Source organism: Solea solea, chromosome 18, assembly GCF_958295425.1.
Source record: "Solea solea chromosome 18, fSolSol10.1, whole genome shotgun sequence".
In the NCBI taxonomy this organism is placed as follows: Eukaryota; Metazoa; Chordata; class Actinopteri; order Pleuronectiformes; family Soleidae; genus Solea; species Solea solea.
In genome coordinates this window covers 5,177,706-5,196,493 of record NC_081151.1, presented here as the reverse complement: position 1 = coordinate 5,196,493, position 18,788 = coordinate 5,177,706, and the positions used below count along the sequence as shown (strand labels likewise).

Below are 18,788 nucleotides of genomic sequence, written 5' to 3'. Positions count from 1 at the left end.
ACGATGACTCTTACTTTGAAAACCATGTAACACTTTATTGTATACATTCACACAATAATTTTCTGCCATGAAATGTAGTATATAGTATTTAAAAGTAGTATTTCAATGTAGTTATATAATACTTTGGTGCAAATATAGTACATGTGAAAGCAGATCATCAGATAGTAAAACTACGGAAACCATCAGAACTCTATTAAAAGTATTATGTTTGCAATTATATGACACCATTCAGGATTTTAAATAAAAATAAAGTGTTACTGGATTATTCTAGCACTTAAATGTTACAGCTGTGTACTATGTTAATTTGTTTTTCATGTATAAAATCGTATACATGTAATCTAGTTCCATGTGTACTAGGATTAATGGCACACTCTTTCTGAGATGGAGTGAAGCAGCAGGCATTGACCAGGAGAAAAACACAAATATACTACGAACAGTGTTTGTATTTAGAAATCAGATGGTTTATATATCCAGTCATATACAAATAAATCAGGACTGAAGCTCAGAAATATTCACAAAAATCTCATGTATTGCACACGAAAAGCGATTTATTATACGACATCTCCCTCTAGTGGCCTATTTTAACGTCGCAATGACGTTGTTTGGTTTTCCAGCTGCTTTTCCAATTGGCTAACAGGAATCAGCGAGCTTTTCCATAAGGATTCTGGGAAATGTGTTTGAGTAACAATACAGAACCCATTTTTAAAGAAACACACAGGACTACACTTCCCAGAATCCCTGTCGGTCGCTACGCGTTGTGTAGACTGGAGCTACCAGTGTTGCTAATGTGTATTTATGAAAAAAAGTTTGGACGTCGCTGCTATTTATTAGTTAATCTATTTATTAAGATATAGCACGAGTGTGTTTTCATAAAGCTATTCTCGTAATTTGACGACAATATGTCTATAATAGTGCCTGACAATCTGTTGAGAAGGAGGAATCTGGGACAGACGCTATCATAACAAGAGAGGTATAACACCTTATTATTGTTAACATTAGCGTTTAAGTACAGCTACATGTTAACTAGCTGTACGTAAATGATTTTACCAGGCCTGGAAGAGGAGTCTGGGGTGTTTGTTACAGGTTTTATTTTCCTAAATGGCAACACAAGACCGCTTGACACAGTGGAACTCAACAGGAGAAACAGCATCACTACGAAACAGGAAAAACTTTTCCTCCTCGGAAAAGACTGTTGTGTCCGAGGACAAAAACTGTCCTCCTGTTGCTGGACACTTGACAGAAGATGACACCCAGTCCTCTAATGGGACATTAGCTCAGTCTGAGGCCAGGGAACGTGTCAGTAACAGAGAGTCTGTAGCTGAGAGTCCCTCAGCTGCAGTGCTGCTGATGCTGGTGGTGGGTCTGTCTTTTTCTACACGCCTCTACAAGATAACAGAGCCCCCTCATGTGTGGTGAGTCCATGCTGTTTGTTAACGCAGTCATTGTATTGTCATAGTGTAGTGTAATTTGTTTATAGAACAGCCCTTAATGACATTAGTTCCTTATTTGTCTGTATTTGTGAACATCAAATAACTATTTTAAAGCATATTTTCACAATTGGTCAGGAAAATCATGTCATTCATACTGTCCCATTGCCTAACAATTAATAATGTTGGTGTTTCAGCTGGGATGAGACACACTTTGGAAAGATGGGAAGCTACTACATCAACAGGACCTTCTTCTTTGACGTCCATCCACCTCTTGGAAAAGTGAGCCAGCAGTCATATCTTTGGTGATAGGAAATGTCTTCTCTATCATTAATTTCCTGTCCTCTTCTCTAGATGCTGATAGGCCTCGCTGGCTACATGACCGGCTATGATGGCACCTTTCCTTTTGTAAAGCCAGGGGATAAATATGAACACCACAGCTATGCAGGGATGAGAGGGGTATGAAGATTTGATGTGAAGATAAACTTGTGACTATCAGAATTATTTTAAGTAAGATTTTCTTATCTAAGTATGTGTCTGTCTGTGTCTGCTCCTTTTCCGTACAGTTTTGTGCAGTGCTAGGTTCCTTTCTCCCGATTTTTGCCTACCTCATAGTTCGGGACTTGTCTCAGTCTCACATTGCTGCTCTCATTACTGCCGCTCTGCTTATATTTGGTAAGTGATCATCTTATAGATTAATAATTACATATTTATGCAGGACTATACCGATTACATTACCTTTTATTTTAATTTCTCTGTGTATTTCACTGAATGCAGCACGAGTTTTTGTTATATATATCTCTGATTTCAGCTGCTTAAGTGTAAATATGCTCTGCCACATCCAATATTTATATATTTTATGTCTTCAATTTCCCTGTCTTGACAGACACTGGCTGCATCACCATATCCCAGTACATCCTGTTAGACCCTATACTCATGTTCTTCATCATGGCAGCCGTGCTGAGCATGGTCAAGTTCAACCAGCTGGCACACAGGTAGGAGACCACCAACCTCAGGTCCTTACATTTAGTTTCGCTGCCCTGTCCCAAGCAGTGTCATCCTGAAACTGGAAGCTGATCAATACTGTATATATATGTTCTCCCCTGCTTGTTTCTTTCAGGCCTTTTACTGCCTCCTGGTGGCTGTGGCTGTTACTGACAGGCACAAACCTTGCTGGTGCATTTGGGGTTAAGTTTGTGGGCCTGTTTGTCATTCTTCTGGCGGGACTGAACACAGTCTTCGACCTCTGGAGACTTCTGGGAGACCTTAGCCTCTCACTGGTAATCAACAGCATGTTTTACCGATATTGTCTGATGTTTGGTCGCTCCTCTGAACTATTATTTTCTGGCCCTAGGTGGACATTGTGAAGCACTTCCTAGCGCGGGTCGTTGGCCTCATTCTTCTTCCACTCTTTCTCTATGTAACAATATTTGCTGTCCATTTTGTCGTGCTCAACAAAAGGTAAGTGTGATATTTTGCAGAATCTGTGCGATTACTGTTCACCTCACACTGGCTTGTGCGACGACGTCCACTGAATTATTTGTGTCCTGACTGTATTCGCTCACCAGTGGACAGGGAGATGGTTTCTTCAGTTCCGCTTTTCAGTCCCGGCTAATTGGTAACAACCTGCACAACGCATCCATGCCTGAGTGTGAGTGCCAAACAAATTTAACATCATGCTGCAGCAGTGTTTATTAAATAAGTAATGTGGTTGTGTCATTGTCATGTGGTTCTTATGATGTATTAATATTCTTATGATGTAGACCTTTCTTATGGCTCCACCATTACTGTGAAAAATCTCCGAATTGCTGGAGGCTATTTGCACTCTCACTGGCATTTATACCCAGAGGGAGTGGGGGCAAGGCAGCAGCAGGTCAGTCCGGATTAAACATTAACTAACATAATTATGCACCTTTAATAATTGTATTTATTTTAAATAAATCAACTGTTTCCTTTGCTTTTTTCAGGTGACAGCCTATCTTCATAAAGACTACAACAACCTGTGGCGTGTTCACAGACCAGCTGATAATGAATGTGAGTAAATGAGGTTGATTTGAGATACAGACGAGTTAAACTTCACAGGGACTTCATGTCTGTGTCTCTATTGTTCATCAAGCTCAATCTGGGACCCCTGATCTGGTTCGCCATGGTGACATCATCCGTTTGGAGCACAAAGAGTACGTGTATAAGCAAAGAATTGTAATAATCTGCTTAATTCCATTTAAATGATTCATGTTCTGCGTTCTTCAGAACAACTCGCAACCTTCACAGCCACCTCCATGAAGCCCCTCTGACAAAAAAACACTTCCAAGTCACAGGCTATGGCACCGTGAGTACAACCCACTGTATCTGATCTATGCTGTTGAGTCGTAACAGCAGCTCAAGATGCCATGACCTTCCATGTTCAGTGTAACATATCACAAATCTTTGCTCGCTCCATAGAATGCCACAGGAGACCGTAATGACCTGTGGCAGGTGGAGGTGTGTGGAGGTCGGAAGGGTGATTTGGTGAAGGTTCTGCGCAGCAAAGTCCGCTTTCTGCACCGAGTTACCGGTTGCGTGCTTTACTCCTCTGGCAAGACTCTTCCAAAGTGGTAAAAGTAGTCATCTCTGCTCTGACTTTGTGAATTATTTGTGTGTAAGTTGTAATGTACGACAAGTTCTGATTCCACCCAGGGGCTGGGAACAGGGGGAGGTGACGTGCAGTCCCTACTTGAAGGAGACCCCAAGCTCTCAGTGGAACATTGAAGATCATATCAATCCTAAATGTACAATAAACTCAAGACTTTCTAACTTCATATTTTTATTGATCATCAAATACTCGCCAGCAGCTACTTAACTTTTACATTTGTATGTTTTGGCAGTGCCAAACATCAGTCTGTCTGTGCTGAAGCCCCATTTTCTGGAGATCTTACTGGAGTCCCATATTGTTATGATCAGAGTAAGAAACATTGAGCATTAGTGTTTAAAAAAAACGTTTTTACAAGGAATGATTTTCTGAAAAAAAATGTCTTTTTAGGGCAACAGTGGCTTGAAACCTAAAGACAATGAAATGAACTCAAAACCCTGGCACTGGCCCATGAACTACCAGGTACACTGAAGGATTACGCTATAAAATATTGCAAATATGAAATTAAATGCTTGACCATTTTCAACTTGGACACGTTCTTGTTTTTTTTTGTGTGTGTGTGAAGGGTTTGAGGTTTTCAGGGGTGAATGAGACGGAGTATCGTGTTTACCTGCTGGGGAACCCTGTAAGTATTTTCTCATTTCTCTGCTGTTGCTCTCGGCCCAATCAGTACACATTAAAAAGCTCATAATAAATGACTCTTTTTCAGGTGATCTGGTGGATGAACTTGGCCAGTTTGGGGTTGTATCTCCTCATGGTGACGGTGGCATCCATAGCTTTGCAAAGAGGTTTCTCCCTGGACCAAAAAAGAATGGGTACAATCACTGATAGTGGTGATTTCTTTGATTTGACAGAGCATGCATCAGCTGTAAAAATAAAATAATTTGTTCTGTACCCCCACTTTAGAGCACTCTCACGTGTTGATGAAAGGAGGAGGACTGCTTCTGCTTGGTTGGTTGCTCCATTATGCACCTTTCTACGCTATGGGCCGTGTCCTCTACTATCACCACTACTTTCCTGCCATGCTCTTCAGCAGCATGCTCACAGGTATCACATCCCACTGTGTTCACCTACAATTCCACTCCTTCTTTCAGAGAAGAGTTTTTCAAACTGTGGGCGAGTTAATGATGAGTGTGTAGGAAAGATGCATTAGAAATATAAGAAACTACATACAGTAAAGACACTTATCAACCATTTTTGTCTACATATTTATTCTAAATAAGTTCTTTAAAGATCCAGTGAGGGTCTACTGAAACTTTGCTTCGGTACTGCAGTTATTTGTTGGTGCTTTGTGAACAAGATCCTTTAGTAGCTGATTTACTTGGTTTAGAAGATCCAAATTGTGAAGAAACTTTGGCTAAATAACGTGTTTATAGACCTCACCTAAATGTCGCATTAGGGTGTTTGAGGCTTTGAGAAAATGGTACATGACATAATCTTTTTCTGTCTCACAGGAATTACTTTTGACATCCTCTTAAAAAGCACTGAGTTGTTGCTCCGTCCACCTTATTCTGACTGGCTCCAGAGAACCGGGCTGATTGTACTTCTGTTTACTTTTCTTTACAGGTGAGCTGATCAGTACAGCAATTACTGTATTAATGTTGTACTGTGATTCATTCTTATGCAGTGACATATATATGTGTGTGTGTTGCCTCTTGCAGTTAATGAGGTTTCTGTGATTATACAGATGATTTGATCCATAACCAGCAAGATACAACATGTATCTCATATCCCAGTGTTTATTCCTCACTAATCTAACTGTAGCTTCATATTTAATACGCAGACGTGACATAAGAGAAGTATCAATGTTGTTAGCTAAGTCCTGGCAAGAAAGCAGATACATTTTCTGTAACAACATTTATCACTTTCTCTAAAGACAACTTCAGTCAGCTGAAGCTACAATTACAGTCACTGAAGGTTTAAAATGGCAGTGCACCAAAGTGGCCGAGTATCTCGCAAACAACCCTCTTATGAAAGTACATTGTATCAAAAAAAGGTACTTTGTTGACTTCACTGTAATCTATGTTCTGTCCCTTGTCAGTTTCTACCTGTTCCATCCGCTCTCTTACGGGATGACGGGTCCGCTGGCACATGAGCCAGGCAGCGCCATGGCTGGTCTGAAGTGGATGGACTCCTGGGAGTTCTAGGCAGCTCTTCACAGATAACACAAAGCATGGGATGTGTAACAACTGTTATAAATGATGAGGAAGTTAAACTATGCATCTCACAGACCCTATGGTCTTTTTATGGTTTTATGGTACGGTCTGACAATACACACTACATTACTACCTAAGTATTCATGCGTCTTTGACATTTTTGTGGTACAAAGAAAACTTGAGGAGATACTTGAATTGGTGCAGTAAGAGAGCCAGAGTGTTGAGGAACGTTGGCAATTAAAAATGACACATACTCATCACCTAACTGCCTTAACTTGCATCACTCAAAATACTGTATATCCTGAACTTGTATACTGTATGTGTCACAATAATAAGCTAAAGTGCCTGAAAGGAACAAGTGTTGCGCAGTTGCATTGAATCAGATGCTTCTTTTTTTGCCCCCATTTAGTTGTCTTGATCTTTGTGCCTGTTATTTTTGTACTGTGTGTTGTTAATAGTGTTGCCCAGTACTGGGTTCTGTTTTGACACTGCTGACTCTGTGTCATTTGCATTTCAGTGTGATTGATAAAGTGGAATATTCTCATAGCCTGTGCTTGTTATTTCACCATGGCTCTATTTGGTCTTGCTGTTTCACTTAGTCCTTAGCTGTTGCACCTACACACTGAGTGCAAACAGTTTTTTTTACTATAGTTTATAGTCAACAACATGTCAAATGTAAGTGTTCACATTTCACCTTCCTTGTCGAGTATACTGTTTTTTATGTGGAAAGAAAGAAAGAAACAAGTAGTACTTTAAACTTTGACTTTTTAAATAAATTTGCATGGTGTATGTCTTAATTATTATTGTTATATTAGTGTATCTCACATTATGTAGGCTGTATCCGTTTCTTTAGGTCTCAAATTTGATGCTACAACCACAACTGTTGACCGCCCAGTGGCGGGTTTGTGAAGTACACCCCAACACGTCAACTCCGAGAACGGCTGCTGTGATTGGCTGTCGTCTGTCACGTGTTAATTCTGAAGATGGCGTCGCCAAATGGAGGTAAATTCTAATTCCTTACTCGACTGTGCTGTGCATAAATTGTACATTTGGCAGCGTAACGCTCGCTAAATCGGCAATGACTCCCATGTTTCTCTATACGAACACGCTGACACGGCAGAGCACATATGTTAGCGCCGTATTTCTACTGTTTTGTGATGTTTTGTGGCGTTGGCTAATGGGAAAGCACACAGAGACACACAGAGCCTGGACCTACCGTTCAGATTCACCTCATAACAACAATACTCTATCTAACCTGGATATATTAACGCTAACACTTTCTGCACTTTGTCCACAGCATCGTCAGTATTTATGGATTCTAGTCAAACTCTCTCTTGTAACGCGTTATAGTCCCTGCAGCTTGTACACTGGTGTAACAAAAACAAACCGTGCTATAGTGGAACACACACCGCTGTGAAGGTGTTGAATAAGCGACAAGAATTCACTCATTTTCACTGAAGGACCATCAATAATTTCACCTTTTTAAAACGCATATAAATGTATTTATTTATTTCAGTTTTCTCCTGAGCATTATACCAATATATATTTATAAAAAAAATCGGGAAAAATAAGAACATATCAGTTTGTTGTTTTTTTCCACTAGCTTCAATATCACAACTTTCTGGATCTTAGAGCTTGGTGTATTTTAAATAATTATTCATATTTGAGAAAAACCCTTTCTGTAGATAACATGTCCATGAGATGATGCTGCATACACTTACCTGGATTCTGTTTGATTTCTTATAGAATTACCATTATTTCAGACCAAATATCCAATTGTTTGTACATTTTATAATAGGTTCTGTTAATTTAGGATTTTTCTACATTTAATTTAGATGTGTAATACATACATACATCTTGTTTACTGCAGGTGTGCCCAATTAATTTTCAGGAAAGATAAGTAGCCTGTTATTTGTCATAGACGATTTGCATTGTGTAGTATAAGGTAGTATAATGTAACTACAGCTATTTGCAAAGATTTGAGCAAATGCTATGTTTGGTTGCTAGTAAAATTGAGAGGAAATAAAAATAATGTATTTCCATCAAGTATAACAACAGAAATAAAACCTTTTTTTATCTGGCTAGGTGACGATTTTGAGTCTTCTCTGCTGAGTTTTGAGAAGTTGGACAGAGCGTCGCCAGACCTATGGCCTGAACGGTGTAAGTTTACACTCTCCCATCTTTGCATAATTATTTTTTTTTTTTTATGATTTAATAATATTTTATGTTGTTTTATCATGGATCTTATGTGATCCTGTAATCTCTCCTGCAGTGCCCGGAGTTGCAGAATTTGCTGCATCTTGTAAAAATGTGAGTCACATTTTTTTATTTATTTATTTATTTATTTATGTTTATTGATAAACTGGGTGAAAATAGGCATGGTGTACTGTAACGTACTTTAAGGCTGCAGTACAACTCTTGTGTGCGTGATCTACTGAGACCTCTGCTGTGTCTTACATTACAGCCCATCACTAATTCACCCCCCAAGTGGATGGCTGAACTAGAGAGTGAAGATATTGAAATGCTCAAAGGTAAGTTCATACTGTGTGCCAGCAACAGTCTGCGTTAAAGCAGGCCGATTGTAGTGAGTGTGAGCAGAATTTAAATTTACAAGTAGAGCTGAAATGATTAATCGATGAATCGATTATTAATCGACAACTATTTTGATAATTGATTGATCGGTTTGAAGCTTTTTTCATGATTAAAACAAGATTTCTGATTGTTTAAGCTTCTTAAATATGAATATTTTCTTAATTTCTTTGCTCTGGATAACAAATTAATCATTAAAAGTCAATCATTTTGGTTTGTGGACAAAACAAGACATTTGAGAACATCATCATTTCCAGGTTTGACAAACACCGATCAACATTTTTTATGGTTTTCTGATATTTTATGGACCAAACGATTCATCGATTAATCGAGAAAATGATCGACAGATTAATTGATTATGAAAATAATCGTTAGTTGCAGCTCTATTTACAAGTGAACATAACATACATACACTGTCAACAAGCTAAAACAAGCTATTATGTGCCGTGTTGGTGCAGTGAGTTTGCATGTTCTTCCTTCGCCTGCATGGGTTTTCTCCAGGTACGTCGGCTTCCTCCTGCAGTCCAAAGACATGTTGCTATAAGTGTTTTCTTTATCCCTCTGTAGAACTAGGAAGTTTGACCACAGCCAACCTGATGGAGAAGGTCAAAGGCCTTCAGAACCTCGCCTACCAGCTGGGCTTAGAGGAGTGTGAGTACATGAACAACACAAACAGTTACACAAGTAGAGACTGTGGTTTTAAAAAGGCTTCGGGTTGATGCAAACGTAATAATAAAATGATACCACTAGATGGTGCTCATAGACTTTCTGTGTTTAGCAGCTGGATTTGTACAGCCTCACTCTGTTCATTCACATTCAAAGCCCCATACAGTGTTAATGCATACAAACTGATGTGGTTTGTTTTTATTTATTTTTTTATCCAAAAACCAAATACATCATGTTGCAAACATTTTCTATTTTCTTCGCTTACATTTAAGAATCCGCTCTTTATTTCTGTCTAACAATGTGAATAATTCAAATAATAGATTGAGGTCAATCAGGTTAAATTTGGAAAGGTAAGAAACAAGGTCATGCTCATGCTCATGCTCAAGAGCCCATACAACAAGTGCTCAAGCATTTGATGGATGCAAAATCTCATTTTTAATCCATTCCTCACTGCCTCTATTGTCCTAATCCTTGTGGAGTGTGGATTAGAGTAGATAAGTGCTCTTATTTTTGAAAAGAGAAATATGGGTATTTATGTTTTCCCAGTGAAAAAGCATAGAAGCAATGAAGAATGATGGTAAAGCTGCCCTCTTACTGCCACCGGATATATAAATAAGTTTACATGGAGCTTAAACCAGTCGAATATAGCCAACATGCACACGGGTAATGTGACCTCATCCACAGAAAGAGCATTAGAAATGTTGCACTGCGGCTTGAGCGTACGAGTCATACTTCATAATGACGGCTTACATATTAATCTAATGAGGTCAAACAAAATTTGGAAGAGCTTTGACAAAATCTGTGAGATACAAGGGGGAGAAACTTTATAAAGATTTTAAATTAATCATCAGATTTTTAGTTGATTTCAGACCGAGTTGTTTTTACAATGTTTGGCCATGTTGTCATGCACAAATACCTACATACTACAGGAGTTAGGACAGCACAGAAAACCAAGAAGTGTCTGTAGATTGTGTAACGTGTTGCATTTGCATAGACCACGAGTCACAGAGTGATTTTGTTGAGTAAGTGTCTAATTTCCATGACTCCAAACCCAGAGAAGCGTGTAATCTGGCTGGGATGAAGATGTTCGCTGTCACGCGTGTGGGACGGCAGGCTTTTGCAATCATGTCATGTGCCCTGGGATGATGGGACACAATGATGGTTATTATTGGTGTGGGAGCAGCCCCGTAATGGGTGCCTGTTTAATGCTCTCTGGTTTAATTTTCTCCTTTTCCTGGCTGTCAGGGGAGGTCTTGTAAATCTCGGCTACTTTTTCATCATGTTTGTGCGCTCTTCACCACCCATAAACGAGACGCCGCACGAGTCACAGCCGAGGAAGAGCAGGGGACAGGATTTACTGCCCCTCCCCCTTCAACATGTGGACTATTAAAGTGGGGGGGCTTGTTAATGGGCAGAGCACAATCAACTAGTGAAAAAAAAAACTCATGCACCCGACTGCAGTAAGGAAGGAGACATTGATGATCATCACTCCTTGGCTAGAATACACCTCAGCAGCTGTTTTCTGCCTTTTCTTACAGATTGTGCACTCTCTGTGCACTCATGTTTGTACATGTGTGATAACGTAGATGTGAAAGGAGGATGTGACGCCCCCGTATGCCCCTCCCCCTTCCCACCAGCACCCTCAGTAATGTGCTGTGTGTGTGTGTGTGTGTGTGAGGACGGCCTGGTCCTGTCCCACAGGGGCTTTGGCGCGTGCCTCTTCCTCAGGCCCCAGCTGTTACCCCACCCCGTGATGAATGCCCCTGTCTTGGGCCACTGAGCGCCGGCATCAAGCCCGCGTCTCCGGGGAAAGCTGAAGACTCTGATAAGTGCTGTTATTGGAGGTAATTGAAAGCTGAGTGTTCCTTTGGGAGTCAGTGGAGGGCCTCGGGTCTTGAGGCAGCTAAACATGGCTGCTGGAGTTGTTAATGGTGCTCTATCACACTTGTGGGCTCAAGGCTACCGACTACCCATTTAACACTTGTATTGCCGTCAGGATGCTATGCAAATGAGGCAAGGTTTTAACAGGAGACACTGCTGTGATTTTACAACCTATGTTTTTTTGTCATTCATTATCTCAGCAGTGGTAGAACATTTCCAAAATTTGACTCACAGGTCCACAGAGATAGAGCTAAAGAAAACCTTTTGAAAGTACAAACCTCCACCAAGGCTGCTTAGTGTCCCCCAGTATTAATTCACTCCCCTATTTTACAAGATTAAAACATTTTCTCAAAATGACTGAATCCATATTCTAAAATCTAATCATTTCTTCCTTGGGACATAAAGTATCGCCAGAAAATTCATCCTTTTCATTTGAATAAATCTGCTTACTAACAGCACAAACCACCCGAAGAAAAACCACATTGGCAGGATCTAAAAATGTGTTTCAATCTATATCTTTGTTGGTTGTTATTCTCTTAAGTGATGCAAACATCTTCTCTCATCCACAGACTAGCATAGGTATTTTTGTTGTAATCTTTTAAACAGATATTAAATATCAAACACATTACAGTAAGTGTGTTGCTTTAAAGCTTAGACAAAAGATGCTGCTACATCCAGGCAAAAACGCCATCACTAGACTTATACTGGGTATCAAACCACCTGTTGGCACCCGTGCAGCACCGCTTGTGCTCTGCCTCCGATGCCACCGAGCGTAGACCCGCTCTGACCCCCGGTACATCCTCCTGTGTGAAGGTGAGGCTGAAGGTCGCCCTGTCCTGACAGCTTCTAATGGGGCCCACATTCACCGCCGCCGCCTCCTCCTCACCCGCAGGATCAATCTCTGGCCTATTAGACGCGTGCCGCTGCTGAATATGATTGCATTCACCGGGCCCCACTGGTGCTAATGTGCCTCCATCAATCCATCAGGACGGGGCTGACCGCCGAGCGCTCGGTTATGAAGTGCCCGGGATGACAGGCGCTGAATGAGGAACAGGGGGATGCCTCCTCGCCACTGCCTTTACTCCCCCACCTCCTCCTCATCCTCCTCACCCAATACTACTCACTATGCTTGTCTTTTCACCTCCCCTGTGTGTCTGCAGGCTCATAGTTGCGATGAATTGCAGCAATGCTTATTTCCTTGAAGGAAAGTGAAACAAGGACGGAGGGAGGTTCAGTTCAGAGCTGTGTTCTTTCATCGCCTGAACGTTCAGTAACCTCACGCCTTGTACAGTTTGCATGGTGGGCCTTGGTGTTGCTTCTTACACATTATTAGCTGATCCAGAAATATTGTGCGGCATATTGTCAGAAAGTTTCCTCGGTGTAGCAGGTTGTATCTATTAGAGTCTGTCCATATCTAAAGCGGGATCAGTGTCGGAGCTGTGTAGAAAAGAAGAGGGAGGCAGAATTGCACATACACACACACACGCGCGTGCACACTCGCTCAAACACCGCTGCTTAGTTCTGCCTGCTTGCCTCCTCCCTGAGCAGATCGGAAATGACACCTCATTTCCATAAAGGCATTAGGAATTCATTGGATTTTCTTTCCCAGCTAATCATAGTGCGGGTGTAAAACCTTTTAGGCTTTTTAATGAATGGTTTTTGACTGATTGCCTATTAATAAGGACACCTCTTGAACAGGCATAGGCCGGGGCAGGGGGGGTGGGAGGGTGCAGATGTGTTTGTTTTGGTGTGTGTGTGTGAGTGTGTGTGTCAGCCAGGCGAAAATGCATTGGAGAAGGAGGAGGAGAGGAGAGGAGGGCCCTCTCGGTTGGGACATAAAGAGGAACCAGTGGCTCCCCTGGGAAATCACAGCTCGTGTCTGCATCTTAAATATCCCTGTGAAGTATCAATAAGTGGGTAATTGAATTTTGAACACAAACATGAGCGTCAGGTGTATGTGTTGCCAGGCGAGGGTGGGGGTATCAGGGAGGAGGGGGTGCATATGCTGAATACATGTGCCTCCAAGTGTTTCTTCACACACGTGTGTGTGTGTGTGTGTGTCATCTTCTCTGTGTCTCCCTTGTCCCCAGAGGGGCGAGAGCAGTGAAAGTAGATGTTAAATCCATTAAATAAAGCTTACAGCCCATAATAGCTGAGCAGCACTCGGAGATGGGCAGTGAGGGTCAGATAAGTCCTCTTAACTCTTAATGAAAGTGAACTGGGGGGTGGGGAGCGGGGGGTGGCAGTCGCAGACTCCAGTTAACCCAGGTGGTCATCTGTCTGTGGAGCTAACACAGGGTCCAGTGGCTCACTGGGAGTGTGCCATCTTGCATCGGGGGGTGGGGGAGTGGAAGATGAGAGTGACGCTTACTCTCATTTGATACACAGGGGGATTGTGGCGGGGGCTGAGAGTAGGGGATGTGACAATGACACCCAGCTCACTCACCGTAAACGGGGTGGTGGGGGTGTGGGTGGGGGGGGGAAGTAAGACGTTACACCAGCGCGATTCCTTTGCAATTTACATTTGAGCCACCGGGGATTTGACAAATGAAAACAGTTTGCCAGTGTGGAACAGGAAATTGCAACAGCACCACTGCATTTCCTGTAGTTTAGACTTCCTCTGGTTCTTTAATTCTTCTATAGTAAACGGTCCCATCGTAAATAACCTCGAGCTGTGGAGTGTATTTGTCTTCACATGGAAGTTCATTTCCATTGTTGCTACTGCTTTTTTTACTGCGGGAGAAGCCGAAATCAAACACGTCTTTATCCCGAGGCTCAGTAGACCCATGATGAGACAGAGATCCTCTGTCTCTTCCCTGATTTCTGTGGTTTTCTTTTTTAATATGTTGCTGTTTATATATTATAAATAAGTGAATTGATAATTGTGAATATCAAATGTACGTACAAATTCGACGGCGTACAAGACAACGATGGAATCTCACACCAGTCGGGGCTGAATGATAATTAGATGGCAACAAATCAACAGGGCACGGAAATGGCCCCCGCAGAAATCCATAAAGTGTCATTTAGTATGGATGGCAGTCGTAACAAGATGCTGATTAACTTAGTGCAAAATTAGTAATTGACCTTTCTAATCAACTAAACAAATCTCTAAGTCCCCCTAATCAGTATTGATCTCCCCTGTTGTATGACAAACCATGTCTGTGTGTGTGTGTGTGTGTGTGTGTGTGTTTAAGAGTGTGTGTTAAAAAAGTTTGCAAATAATATAATTACAATATATAAAATAATTTTTTTTTCTCCATATTGATTGATATTTTTACTACCTTTTTTTGGCTGAGGTCCATTTTCACATCATTATTTTGGCTCGCGCTGCACCAAGCCATTATTTTCACGATCCATTTAATGTGGCAATTATTTAATTAATTAAATAAATAAATAAGTAAGTTGGAAATGGTCAGGAAATGGTAAAAAAAACAAAAACAAATATGTCGATCTGTGTCTTCCAAACCTCAAACTGAGCACCACGTTTAAGAAGTTAAAAACCCCAAATAGATGAATTATTGTGACTAATTTTGTCTTAATCTCGGGTGTTTTTCAGTCTCTGTTGCAAACCTTAAGTTACTTTTTAGCTTATTTATCAACAAAGATGCAAATGAATGCATGTGTCATTATTGTGCATTGTATTGCACTCCTAATTAATGCATTCATTCATTCATCATTCATGCGTAAATTAGGCGGCATTTGTGTCTTTTTGTTCTGATTTGTTACATTTTTATTTAATATTCTTTCCCGCTGATATCATTAAAACCCATGAGAGTTTTTGACAGATGTGACTCTTTCAGCCATAATAACTTCAATGGTGTTTGAAGTTTGGTAAACCCCCCCCCCATTACCAAAAACATGAGCTCTCCCTCTTCCTGCTGCATCGTTTTCCCCTATATATCATTTTTTTTAGTTTTTACAGAAAAGAGAGACGTTGTGAATTGAGCACCGATTCATGTGTAATTGGGTCTTTAATGTGATATCAGTGCTGCGAGTTTCTATCTTGAGCCGAGCCATAATTAATGAAACGCTCTGCAGGTTGACGGTCTCGGGAGGAGACGGCTCAGCCATTTTTGAACCGTTTTATAGTTTGCTCTCATCAAGAGACGGAGGGCTAAGATTGAGTCGCACGACACCTTAAAAATCTAAAATATGAACCCTCCCTTTGACGGTCTTTGCATAACTCCACCTAATCACAAAAATGACACGAATGTACTTGGCGGTTTTAGGGTCATCTCGGTGTAATTACTTTCACGCGCCTAATTTTGACGGCTTCATTTCAATCCGAGGCGCCGGTCGTCCTCACCCAGTGGTCCACTGATGACTTTGTTCCGTGTGATTCGAGGAGACAGCGACGTGCAAAATGAATCCGTCCCATTCCAATTAGCATCATCTTTAACCTAATGATGGACACCTCAAGGTGACGTGGCCCCCCACGCCCAGAGGCGCCATTATCATTCCGCGCTGTGCGACTCATCTAAATGACCAAAACTGCCCTGGCTTTTTCATTAGCCGCGGCGGGCCAGAGGAGGCGGGCCCCCCTTCACGCCGGCACACGGCAGTTGAGATCCCGATCACATTCTTCTTACAGACATTGTGAAGGTGGATGACTTACTGCCTTAATGCCCATTTGCAATCACTCCGCACGTCGCTGCCTGTTGTCTTATATTTGTGTGATGCACAAGGTTAGTTAGAAGCAAAATAAAGTCACCGAGGTGATGGAGCTGTGCAGCTCATAAAGGCTGTAGTGGAGCCTGATTCGCTTCTTTTCCTTAAAGAGTAAAGTACACTGCACTTGGAAGACGCTTCTCCTCAGTTTATGATGATGATGCTGCTGCAGAGAAAATGGTTTGTCCTTTGCAAGAAAAAGACCTTCAAAAGAGTGAACCAGTCGCACAAAGGATGGACAGCATAGACATTAGTGTGTCACGACTGTCTACACTATGTGGCACATAATCAACACACTAAAGCAACACATAATTGACTATTGGCCCTTTTCCACTATGGTCCCAGCATCGCCTCAACTCGCCTCACACGGCATGGTTTAGGTTGGTTTTCCACTACAATAAAAAGTACCTACTCACCTACGTGGGCGGAGTCATCACTGCACGGCTGCATGAAACTGTGTGACTTCGTTTTACGCACGACACACACACAAACGAGTGACTAGTGACTTTGTAAAGCCAGTGTAACTGAATCCTTAGAATCAGTTCATTAAAACATATTATTTTCCGTACTTCCTCTGTGACCGGAGCACAGACTCTGTCTGACAGTCACTGGACTGAAATACAGCGGCAGGGTTTGTGATGCTGCTCGTGATCATTAGTGCTGTCACTAAATACACCAGACTCCTGTTAAATATTGAGATTTTAGACATTTTACTGGTAATTGTTGGAGATCAACACACGTTTTTAAGGATTTTTAAGTCTTTTTAAGTGATCTACAGTTCGGCATTGTTCGGCTTGTTTCTTGTGTCGGACGTCTCTTCTCGGGCTGTAAACACCTAGTTGACTGGTCGATACGTTCTGGCTCCACCGAAATTCTGATTGGTCGGTTTTTTTGCTTTGCTAGTTTCATACAGTCTACGGTTCATTTCATCAGGAGGGAAGTACCAAGTGCTAATGGGGGTATTCAGAGCACTTGTCTTCACTATTTTGGATTAGCCCAACCCACTAGAGACAGATAGAAGAGTCCTAGTTTTGTGACTTCTGCACAAAATATCGCAACTTTATATCATGACTAAAAATGCGAGATAAAATGAATCATGACTTTGACTCAACAACACATGAGAAGACAGAAAAAAATAAAAAAATTTAAAGCTTGAATATGTGACCTATAAACACCCCCCCAGGGTTAAATATGTTATGGTGAATTAGCATAATTCTAACAAAAGATTTTACATTTTTTCTGTCTTCATTAGTCCTACATTTAAATATAGGTTGAGGTTGATGGAGACATTTTGCCAGTGGTCACGTTGAGGTGCACACACACACACACACACACAGAATCCCACTTAAATGCACACGCAGGTCTGAGTAACTCGTGCTTCAACGCATCGAGGTGACAATCACCAGCCTCTTCTTCGACTACGTCTCCATTTTATGTTGTTTTCCATGTCGTGGCTGAACAGATGTTGGTATAAATTACCTCTCAGCGTGATGCTGCAGATATTAAATACATGCTTTGCATAACTAAACAACAGCAGCCACAGAAGCAACCGTGTAGCACTGAAAAGCGTGGTCTCTTCTGATCGTACTGACTTAAATCTGAGTGTGTTAACCTGTGCTGTGCTTTATCTTCAATGTGTCATGTTTTGTTTTTGGTTTTTTTCAGCAAGGGAAATGACCAGGGGGAAATTCCTGAACATCTTGGAGAGAGCCAAGAAGTGACAAATCCAGTTTTGTTGTTTGTTTTTGTTGGTTTGTGATTTCTAAAATGTGATGTATATGTGTAGAAACACGACAAACAAAAGACTGTGCCGAGGTCCTCTTCTTACAAAACTCCATTCTAGATAGAAGCCTTTCCTTTAACCCTTTAACATCTCCCCCTCAAAATGATCCGACTGGACTTAATTTTGTGCTAAATGTTAAAATACTGTTTTAAAAGTGTAAAATGAAGAAAAACAAGAAGTTTTACTACACAAACAACATGTTAAATTTGACATTTGAACAGTGTAAGCACATTTACAATAAGATTTTTTTTCTTTGTCTCTCTGGCGACAAAGACACTGGTTATCCGGCTTCCTTGAAACGGCGCATGTGAAATTTCCCGTAATATCCACACGTTGGCTCTGACGGGCGACTTTCTCAGCTTTCAGAAACCGTCGCGTAACCGCGGTAACGCATACGCAATACGCTCGGTGTTAAAGGGTGAATGGAAAACTTAAACAGAATCTCTCTGTAGCTTGTTAGACCTCTTTTGATTGCAGGTATTTATTCTTATTTCTATTTTAAACATGATTTGTGTGCAGTTGTGAGGTTGTATAATAAAGTTTTAACATGAAAATTCGATTGTGACGCAGCAGTTTTCATTAGCCTGACCTGAGAACCTCTAATTAGGGCCCTAACTCTGTGTCTCCTCTCTGACTGTGGACATTCCCAGCTTCCGGCTCTTGTTTTCCCCCCTTTTAATGAGGATTGGACGCAGGAATGTCCCTGAAACAAAACACTGCATTGTAAAAAAAAAAAAAAATAATAATATTGCTCATTGTCGTCGCCAATAATGAGGGTTGACATAATTACTAGCACCGTTTCTTTTCTAATTAGCACACTTCAGTGTTGTGGCTGAGCAGAGAGGGAATCAGACAGGCATGCTGAATGGGAAACAAAAAAGAAGTCCATCCGCCGTAATTAGGTAAGACAAAGCCTGGGACTGTTCTCTGCAGGAGACGTCGCCGAGGCTCTGGTCACTCACGTCCAACAAGTTACACTTCTCCTC

The 18,788-nt window shown here is 41.3% G+C and overlaps 2 protein-coding genes across 3 annotated transcripts; both read left to right on the top strand.

The window, feature by feature from the left end:
* The first annotated feature begins 808 nt into the window (after positions 1-808).
* On the top strand, positions 809-6,758 carry pomt2 (protein-O-mannosyltransferase 2). Of its 2 annotated transcripts, XM_058615819.1 has the most exons (22): positions 809-970; positions 1,051-1,412; positions 1,625-1,709; positions 1,782-1,886; positions 1,994-2,102; positions 2,314-2,422; positions 2,548-2,707; positions 2,782-2,888; positions 2,996-3,078; positions 3,191-3,300; positions 3,395-3,461; positions 3,544-3,604; positions 3,678-3,756; positions 3,870-4,021; positions 4,104-4,195; positions 4,292-4,368; positions 4,447-4,518; positions 4,622-4,681; positions 4,766-4,871; positions 4,963-5,103; positions 5,511-5,622; positions 6,098-6,758. In XM_058615819.1, exons 2-22 carry the CDS (start codon positions 1,099-1,101, stop codon positions 6,201-6,203), a joined length of 2,307 nt encoding a protein of 768 aa, XP_058471802.1. In that variant the 5' UTR covers positions 809-970; positions 1,051-1,098; the 3' UTR covers positions 6,204-6,758. The 2 variants fall into 2 exon arrangements, with proteins under 2 accessions (XP_058471802.1, XP_058471801.1); XM_058615818.1 differs by having other exon boundaries at positions 809-1,412.
* A 329-nt stretch (positions 6,759-7,087) lies between these two features.
* lin52 (lin-52 DREAM MuvB core complex component) lies at positions 7,088-18,359 on the top strand. Its single transcript, XM_058615821.1, has 6 exons — positions 7,088-7,214; positions 8,298-8,372; positions 8,485-8,522; positions 8,677-8,743; positions 9,369-9,452; positions 17,685-18,359. The coding sequence occupies exons 1-6, from the start codon at positions 7,196-7,198 to the stop codon at positions 17,738-17,740; spliced, it is 339 nt and encodes a 112-aa protein (XP_058471804.1). The 5' UTR covers positions 7,088-7,195; the 3' UTR covers positions 17,741-18,359.
* The last annotated feature ends 429 nt before the right edge of the window (positions 18,360-18,788 follow it).

What these genes read in the sequence shown, in the direction of transcription:
- pomt2 (XM_058615819.1), top strand. Translation starts at nt 1,099, where the DNA reads ATGGCAACACAAGACCGCTTGACACAGTGGAACTCAACAGGAGAAACA. An exon ending in AAGTCACAGGCTATGGCACC is followed by an intron (nt 3,757 to 3,869) that starts GTGAGTACAACC and finishes CTCGCTCCATAG; the next exon opens with AATGCCACAGGAGACCGTAA. An exon ending in CTGTTTACTTTTCTTTACAG is followed by an intron (nt 5,623 to 6,097) that starts GTGAGCTGATCA and finishes GTCCCTTGTCAG; the next exon opens with TTTCTACCTGTTCCATCCGC.
- lin52 (XM_058615821.1), top strand. An exon ending in AGACCTATGGCCTGAACGGT is followed by an intron (nt 8,373 to 8,484) that starts GTAAGTTTACAC and finishes TCTCTCCTGCAG; the next exon opens with TGCCCGGAGTTGCAGAATTT. An exon ending in CCAGCTGGGCTTAGAGGAGT is followed by an intron (nt 9,453 to 17,684) that starts GTGAGTACATGA and finishes GGTTTTTTTCAG; the next exon opens with CAAGGGAAATGACCAGGGGG.